At 36.5% G+C, this 9771-nt stretch overlaps 1 protein-coding gene across 1 annotated transcript; it reads left to right on the forward strand.

Moving 5' to 3' along the window:
* Positions 1-2353: 2353 nt before the first annotated feature.
* Positions 2354-9771, forward strand: LOTGIDRAFT_215319 (hypothetical protein; the record flags this gene model as incomplete). The annotated part of the gene is made up of 10 exons (XM_009056103.1): positions 2354-2491; positions 2812-2969; positions 3162-3250; positions 3968-4026; positions 4386-4567; positions 7542-7662; positions 7947-8103; positions 8355-8612; positions 9151-9420; positions 9632-9771. Exons 1-10 carry the CDS (start codon positions 2366-2368, stop codon positions 9769-9771), a joined length of 1560 nt encoding a protein of 519 aa, XP_009054351.1. The 5' UTR covers positions 2354-2365.

The following is a 9771-nucleotide window of genomic DNA, read 5'->3' on the forward strand; positions in this document are numbered from 1 at the left end:
AAGGATATATTTGTTTGTTATAGGTGGAGTTTTTATTAAATTTCCAATAAGATTGACGATCTTTACGCTTTTACTTAAAGTATTTAATTTAGAATTTAAATCCATGAAATACTGGGATTTGGCAGTCTTTTCGTGTCACATTTTGCAACAGAACTCTTATCTTCTTTCAATTTTAATTTGTTCTTCATGTAATTGCGTCTAGCAGTTCGATATTCATTATTGAACCAAATATTTGGTCATGGTGCTTACGTGTATTGTTCAATTTTCTTTCAAAGCCGGCCAATTTTGCTGATTCAAGAATAATATTGCAAAGGTTAAGCGTTGTTATTAATATTGCTTTGATTGGGTGTGTTACCAATGCTTAATTCTTTCTGTATGGTTTTATAGTCAATAGTTCCTGTATCTCCATTAATGTGAAATCGCCAAATCCGGTGCCGCTTCCATATCTCCCTTACAATTAATAAATTTACAGGTCGGCACAACTCTTACAGTTTGTATCCATTATTGTTTAAGTTCCTATCTTTGTTGCATCTATAGTTTATATTTCCAGATTGCACACTATTATCATAGTTTGGATTACATAATTCATCTTCAAAAAGGAAAAGGAATTAACAACCTTTCCTTGTATCTGTAAAATGTCTGTTGCTTCGCCTGTGCTAGAATTAAAGTCACCTATTATTAAAACAGGTTGTTTGTATATTGCCTAAAATCGTGATATATCTTCAAATAATTTATCAAATGTTTTATGATAAATAGGGCCTTCGTGGGGGATATAAACGGAACCAAGGATACATTTATTTACACTACCATCCATAAAAATGTCTCAGATTGGATTTGTGATTCATTAAGTAGTTTAACATTTCCTTCACCAGGATACATATACCATGTATAGTCCTCCCTATTTGTGTTTCGTATTTGTGGATTGTGGGCAATAAGGAATTGCCTTGTCGTTTATGTCCTATTTTTTGTCCAGTTTTAATTGGGCTTACCATTTATTCCATTGGCTATAAGCTTATTAAATATAGTAGCTCTATCTAGGATATCGAAACATTTTCTATAGTAAAAGAATGCTCAGTAAACTCGTTTTTTTATGATGTAAGTATAGATCAATCAGTGCATGCAGGGTAAATATGTGCTCATGAGTGGAAAAGCATTTCGGGAATCCGGCTTGGTTTTGTTCGTTTATGTCCTATTTTTTGTCCAGTTTTAATTGGGCTTTATCACCTATATCTCTATCTTCTTTCAACTTCAGTTATTAGGACACGTCGACGCTCACGTATTTCCCGTGGAGCTGCTCAAATACAGAGAAGGGGCTTTCCCTGAGTAGCCGCCTTGCAACACGCAAACATGGTCTCTATCTTTTCGCCTTTCAAATATTGCGATAATAATGCTTGAATTTCCATCAGAACGTTTTTTTCAATCTATGGTTCACTTCAAGTTTAAAGTTATCATCATTTTTTAACAAATTTGGCACTCTCTGCCAGCACATTGTCCCTATCATTTTCAGTAGCTGAGATCCTTTCTTCAACGATCGTGGGAGCCGCGGTGGATCAGTGAGTTAGACGCTTGCTCGCTAACCTGAAGGTCCAGGGTTCAATCCCGGCATAGGTCGAGATAATACCTTTGGATTTTTCAATCCGGTTTCCCCCTGTCAGTGATGCAGGTAGTGGGGCTGACATGGAAAAAGCGTCTAGTCGTTCGGATGGGACAATAAACCGAGGCCCCGACAGTTGGAAATCGAAAAAGAGCAGGCTAATGCCACTGTCCTGGCAAAATTTCCCTCCTCGCACTCTGCATGGCGTTGCCCGTCTTCATTAGCCCACATGGTGCAGAAAAGTAGGACGTAAAACTCCTTTCATTTCATTTCATTTTTTTCAACGATCGTGTGGTCGAAGTCCATGTTACTTAATTTATCGGAATGTATCTTAGCTTCACGTCAAGTTCATTCATATTTGACTCCATCCATGCGAATTTCGTCCCAATGGCATGTAGTCTGTAATTGAGTGTTTAGTTTTTGAAGTTTAACATATATATCAGATAGGACCGCTTCCAAAGACCAAGGTGGGGCTACTGGGTTTGTTGCAGGGACTACAGGTAGTGGGGGGCTTGCTATATTCGCTTTGTGTACGCTTTGTGTACACTTGTTTGCGCTTTGTTTACGCTTGTTTGCGCTTGTTTGCGCTTGTTTGATCTTGTTTGCGCTTTTTAGTCGGACCCTTGTTTGTTGACTCTGTGACAATATTGACGTGATGTTATTCAAGATTACTATATTATATATCAAATTGAATATTTAATAGAATATTGAATGTGTAGCTGGAAAGATAACTTGAATTCAATCTAGTATCCTAACATTCAACTGTAGACAATGGATAATAAAATAGAAAGACAATGTGAAGATAATGATAAAGAAGATAGTGAAGGAAAAGGGCATGTTATATATGGTATAGAGGATAATCCACCTTTTTATCTATTACCTATATATGCACTTCAGGTAAATATAAATGTTATTAAACCTAACAAATACTATAACTGTATTACGTTAACTAATCACAAGTGTAAACTTTACGTGTCACTCCACGTCTGTATCAAGAAATCTTTAAACCAATTTAATAACATGAAAATAATCATGTTGGATTTTACTATATTCAAGTGTCCACAAACAAAGATCCCCTATTGGCACAAAACTGTAGATTCCTAGTCTCTATCACTTTCACAAGCCAAGTCACTCCTAAAAAATTATAGAAGGAAAATGGTACCACATAGAGAAGTGGGCGTGTAATAACGGTTACGTTTTGATTATTTTCTTTCCAGCAAACAATAATATGCATATCAGGCACATTATCTGTACCTTTTTTGATTGCCTCAACAATATGTGCTGCGGAATTACCAAGTGTTCGAGCAAAGCTACTAAGCACCAGTTTCTTTATGTGCGGTTTAGCGACCATCATGCAAGATATAATTGGCACAAGGTAATTAAGCTCTGGGCTATAGACTTATATTTAGAAATAAGATCCTTATCTTGGAAAGGAATTTACCTTCAGTCGAAATAATGTCACACGCAGTTACCGTAAAGATTTCGAAATAAAATTAAAGAATGAATTTCTTGTTGGTCAACATCATACATAATTTTATATATTGGGAATTAATTAATTAATCTTCAGACTGCCGATAATACAAGGTGGATCGGGTACATTTATACCACCAATACTAGCTATGATGACATTGGACAAATGGAAATGTCCAGATCAAGGTCTGTCTATACTTTATACCATTTCAATATTTACTTCGTGTACAAGGTGGAGATTATTTTGTAGTGCAGTATAACGTCTGATCGTGGTATTGTAAATTCACCATTTGATCTTGATAATTCTTTTTTTCGCATAACGGAGCAGAAACTTTCTCTCTGCCTCACTGCCAAGATATGTCATGCATTTCAGCATTTTACCTCACAGAACATCTGCTGTGATACTATCTATTTATAACAACATAACCTCTTTTTTCAATACATATAATCAATAGAGTGACAATGAACGCTATCTTATCTTTTTGTAGTCCCCTAATCTTAATATATTAGAAACAAAAGATGTAAAACTAAAAAACATTACTTTCCATATTCGATACCGTAGTCAATTGTCGTGATTTGTCCATTTTCAAAGGAATTAACAACATACGACCTATACATGTAGATATTAATTTAAATTAAGAAAAGAAAATAATTTTAAAATGCAGATCGTTAGCTTGACATGTTACCGTTTTATCCAAATTGTCTTGTTACCGTTTTGGCAGATCTGTTACCGTTTTAACCAATTTTGTGTTGCCAATTTGATTAATCTGTTACCGTTTCGACTATCAAGATTTTGGTTGTAACCGTTATTGGATACCAACCACTTTATCAGGCCTTATACAAATAATTATTTTGACGCGATTTGAAGAACGTTTTTTAACATTAATTTGATCGATATTCCAGAACTCGTGGGGTTAAATACAACTGAAGGTGATGCAGCATGGATGGTGAGAATAAGAGAGGTAAATATCATAACATCATTCATCTGATCTGGGTTTAACATTGTACAAACAAAGACATAACAATTTATGAGTATTTCTGAAAGATATTCCGTCCTATTAATATTTACTTTTACCTCAAAATGCAGTTCGATTTCATTCACCAGGGTCACTTTTCATTATAAAATTCAAAGTCCGGTTACCTTGCAATGTAACAAAATGTACCTATCATCACTTCATATCCTGAACGTTATTAATTACGTCAAACAATCAAAGAACCCCTCTTTAAATTTCACTTTTACTGTTCATTAAGTCAAACTTGGACCTATATAAATTGTTGATTATATAAATATTGTCACCGATTCAATCATTTATATTTTTAGATTCAAGGGAACCTGATACTAGCATCTGTAGCACAGATATTGGTTGGTGGAACTGGCTTGATTGGTTATATAGTACCTCTTATCGGACCGTTAACTATAGCACCAACAATAGCACTGATTGGATTGTCATTAACTGGCGTTGTCATTCAATTTTCACAGTTTAATTGGGGTATAGCTTTCTTGTAAGTTTCATTCCATTATTCAGTTTTGACTTCCACGCCCTTCCACTCATCTAGTTGAGCCACTGCTTTCACTTTGTATTGTCATCATGGGCGGACTGTAGCTCAACAATAATTATTTAACTATTTACTTTACTTCATGACAGAATTGTATTGCTTACCTTTATCATGTTCTTTCTCATAGATAGAGCTTCCGTTTCTCTGCATCGATCATTTCCGATATTCATGATGTAGCTTCAGTTGCCACAAAATCTAATCTCATTAGAGATGGAGTGCATCTACTGCATCAATTGTGTATCCTTTGAATGACGGGTTTCAGTTCATCAGCGGCATCAATTCAGCTTCTCCACCGTGTCAGCCATTTTATATGAGAGCTTCGATTTATATCTTAGCTTCACGAAAGGGCTCCACTGTATCAAATAATATCCGTGGTGAAGTGGCCGAGGGTGTTTTACAACAGAATATATGTCTTCTTCTCTGCCCTGAAACGGGTCAAAATACCCTAATACCACTATTCATTATGAAATTCTTCCTCACTTATGATTGATATACTTTCCCCATGTGAGAAGTTCGTTAGCTGCTTCTATTGTTTCGTCAAGATGTTGTTGGGATGTAGGGTTTCGTTTTGCTTGGGCGCCGGCAAACGTGAAAAAAAAACCCTAACAAAATTTCAATGATAAAAAACTTAAACTATCATATTGGGATCTATCGCTTTCCCGTGGGCGTGTTACTAATACAATCTATTGACTTCGTGTAGGCTACTTCATTTTTACTGCGCATATATGGAGACGCTGTCAAAACACTTTTTCAATCGCTATGTTTTATTAAGAAATAATTTATATTAGCTACCATATGTGTTTAAATGTTTTATTTATACTGAATAGATAAAAAACGTCGCATTTTTAGATTCTTTGGACAAAGTCGTGCACGATCAAAATTGTTATTTTTCTTTATAAATATGATTTATAGACTTTAAAAAGGTCAGTTTATGACATTCAACTGATTTCGATGTGAACAGGTTGTAAATGATGCGGAGGAAAATGGAAATGCACGTGCAACACGTACCAGAGTTCTGTATAAAAACAAACTGACGCCTATTGAGAATTGCTGTGAAGACATGGCAAGTCTGATCTCCCAACAATGTGAACAAGCCATCGGACGATTAAATGTCGGACAACGTGCTCAAGTCATTACCAATGCATTTAACTGTATTGAGAGACTTCGGATTCGTTACATTATCACCAGCAGCACCGGTGACTGTCCACTTAGTCTTGCGTGGGCCACCACCGACAACATTGGCGACATAAGCAGTGGAGGATTCATGTGATCTCAGATGATAACTGCATTTCACCGCAGATCTCAGAGTAGTATGAGTGTGGCGAAGAAGAGGTGAACAGAGGCCATGTAGTCACAGCCGCCAGTTACATAGACCAGGTTCTCCGACCTCATGATGTACCGCATTTTGCAAGACGCCGAAACCACACCTTCCAGTATGACAAAGCCCGTCCACACGCTGCCATAGCCAGAAGAACCTTCCTCCAACAGCATAACATCGGAGTAATGCCATGCCCCCCACTCAACCCGAAAGTAAACCCAATAGGTCACTTGTGGGATGACATCCAAGACTACTAAACCAGATCCAACCGCTTCCAAGAAATGCAGCAGACCTCAGTGCAGCTTTCCAAAGAGTCTGGGCTCAGATTCCAATGGTGTCTGTAAATCGCTTGTGTCACTCCATGTACAGAAGATGCGGGGCCGTTATCAACACACAATGTGGACACACCAGATATTTCCTTCAGCCTCCATCTGTAACGATCACGTGATAAAAACTTTGATATGTCATAGCAATAACTTGAAAGACGCTGAAACAATCCTTTGTGCCAAATGTGGTTGTTTTCTGAAAATTATCTATTGTTTTATTGAATTTGAATAAACAATTCACTATTTTCTGTGCTATGCGACGTTTCTGTATCTGTTCAGTATAATATATATTATATGGAATTGTACAAATGGCGCTGTTATCTAGGGGCGCCAAAACGATTTCTGCCCCTTCAGCAAATTTGGAGCCAACATGCCACTGAATGATTATCTCATCTTCATGATGGGGCTTCAGATCCTCCATTGAATCAGCCATATCTCAGCTTCATTATGGGACTTCAGTTCCTCAACTGTATCAGTCCTATCTCATCTTTATGATGGGGCTCCACCATTGTTTCAATCATATCTCATCATCATGATGTGGCTTCATCTCCTCCACTATATCAGTCATATCTCATTTTCATGGTAGACCTTCAGGTCCTCCACTATATCGGTCATATCTCATCTTCATGATGGGGCTCCACCATTGTTTCAATCATATCTCATCATCATGATGTGGCTTCATCTCCTCCACTATATCAATCATTTCTCATCTTCATGGTAGACCTTCAGGTCCTCCGCTATATCGGTCATTTCTCATCTTCATGGTAGACCTTCAGGTCCTCTACTGTATCGGTCATATCTCATCATCATGATGTGGCTTCAGCTCCTCCACTATATCAGTCATTTCTCATCTTCATGGTAGACCTTCAGGTCCTCCACTGTATCGGTCATATCTCATCTTCATGATGTGGCTTCATCTCCTCCACTATATCAGTCATATCTCATTTTCATGGTAGACCTTCAGGTCCTCCACTGTATCGGTCATATCTCATCATCATGATGGGGCTCCACCATTGTTTCAATCATATCTCATCATCATGATGTGGCTTCGGGTCCTCAATTGTGTCAGTCATATCTCATCTTCATGATATGGGGCTCCAACTTTGTTTCAATCATATCTCATCTTCGTGAAGGGACTTCAGCTCCTCTATTGTATCAGTCACATCTCATTTTCATGATGGGCTTCAGTTCCACCATTGCTTCATAATGGGAATTCTGTTCCACCACTATATAAATTAAATCTGATCTCATGAGAACCATACACTTATTCTTGTAGAACGTTGTGTTTGGTACTCATATTTTGTCTGTTTTTGGAGAAAGTGGAAGTTCCGTTTCCTGTCTATACTAGATATAAAGGATGTCGCAGACAAAAGATTCGGATATTTTTTATAGCACCTGTATGTAAGAACTATTTTACATATCTCGTCAGACGAGGCTCGCTTTTAAATAGACAAAGTGTTGTTTACCATGGAATTTTCTCAAGCATATTAGCATTCATGTTGAGCATAGTTGGTCGTATATTCTTACCCTATACTCATAAATGCAGTTTAAGCTTTTCCTCAAGTAAAGTCTTTGTTTTGTAACAAATTTGTCATTGCAAGTAAAGGATATACACCAAATATTGTCAGCAATATGTACAGCAATAGTGTGGTATATTTGTCTTTTTTTTCATTTCTTTCAGATTTTATATGCCATAGGAATAGCCTGGTTGTTTTGTTACATATTTACTGTCACAAATATTTTCAGCCCAAATACTCAAAATGTGACTAACTATGCTCGAACTGATACCCATTTACAAGTTTTACAAGATTCACCATGGTTTTACTTTCCATATCCATGTAAATATAACATAACTTTTTTTTACTTTGGTCAGACACAATTAGTGTTGCAGTGATCCCGAATCACACAGAGCATTGTTACTATACAGAGTATAACCATGTGAACAACTTGTTTACTTTCAAAAAGACGATCATATTTAAGATAAACCCTAAAGTTAATATTTATTGTCTTAGATCGATAGATGGGTATTCGCGTTATGTCAAAATTCAAAAAGTAGGCTAGTCCGATATAAAAATATTTTTGTATTCAGTTCAATTTGGAGTGCCTACTATCAGTGGAGCTGGTTTTGTCGGCATGTTCGCAGCTGTAATAGCATCAATTATAGAATCTGTTGGTGATTACTATGCGGCTGCTCGTATTTCACAAGTACCACCTCCACCCGCACATGCAGTCAATAGGGGTATATTAATAGAGGGTGTCAGCAGTATTATATCTGGACTTCTTGGTGCTGGTCATGCAACAACATCCTACAGTAGTTGTATTGGTGCTATAGCTGTAACCGGGGTAGGTACAAAAAATTAATACAAAAGTCTGTTTTGCGCCAGATTGGGCCATTGAATTCATAATCATTTCGCACTGAACAACTGGCTATAGAATGAAAATATCATTGGCAAAATCAGGATAATGTTCAAGTAAAATTCATTACACTTCGAACTACGTGAGAATAGTAAATCATTTAAAGAGCGGACGGCAAACTAAATTTTTCTTTCAAACTCTACATGTAAATGAAATTAGAAGTAATTTTTGTGAATTGATTAAACCTCGCACAAGTTTGAAGTTTATTAGCCTATTTTATTATTTTTGAATTATGGTCCTAAAAGCTGTCAAACCTAGAGTTTCCACAATTGTTGTCGTTATGCTGAACGACTTTTGAGAAATATGCATTTTAGGTAGCATCCTTTTCGGTTTATTTCTAGAAAAATATTGTGGACATTGGTCAAGGTTTTCATTGAAGTAAGGTTAGGCTTAATTAAATAAGCTCTATAACTGATAAAACCTGAAAATACAGAAACCTAATGATTTGTGATATGTTATTTTAAAGGTAGCAAGTAGGCGAGTGTTTGTAACAGCTGGTGTTTTCTTAGTAATTGTGGGTGTTATAGGTAAAATAGGTGCAATAGTAACTCTTATACCAGAACCAATATTAGGTGGTCTAAGTGCAGTTCTTCTTGGACTGGTAACTTCGGTGGGTTTGTCAACGTTACAGTATGTCGATATGTCTTCTGCTCGTAACTTGACAATTTTGGCTACATCCTTCATGGTTGGACTTTGTTTACCACAGTGGTTATCTTCTCAGACGTTGACACTGGATACAGGTAACAGTATATTGTATAGTTGTTCATGAAACAGACCACTGAGAATGTTGATCCTAGATAGAATTAATCTATTTGTTCTCCGCCCTTAAAAGTACAATATAAATACTAAATACAATAGCAACATTTTGGATGTAGATGGATTATGGAATATTTTACTCTAGAATCTAGAATTCATATATGACTAAAGCGTTATTTAAATGATATATGTCAGGTTCTGTTGAGTTAAACCAAGTTATAAGAGTGTTATTGGGTACAGCATCATTTGTTGGTGGTATTATTGGATTCATGTTAGATAATCTAGTGCCGGGTATGTACAGTACAATTCTTTATTTTCATCAATCAAACTCTTAG

The sequence above is a fragment of the Lottia gigantea genome, assembly GCF_000327385.1.
Source record: "Lottia gigantea unplaced genomic scaffold LOTGIsca_26, whole genome shotgun sequence".
NCBI lineage: Eukaryota > Metazoa > Mollusca > Gastropoda > Lottiidae > Lottia > Lottia gigantea.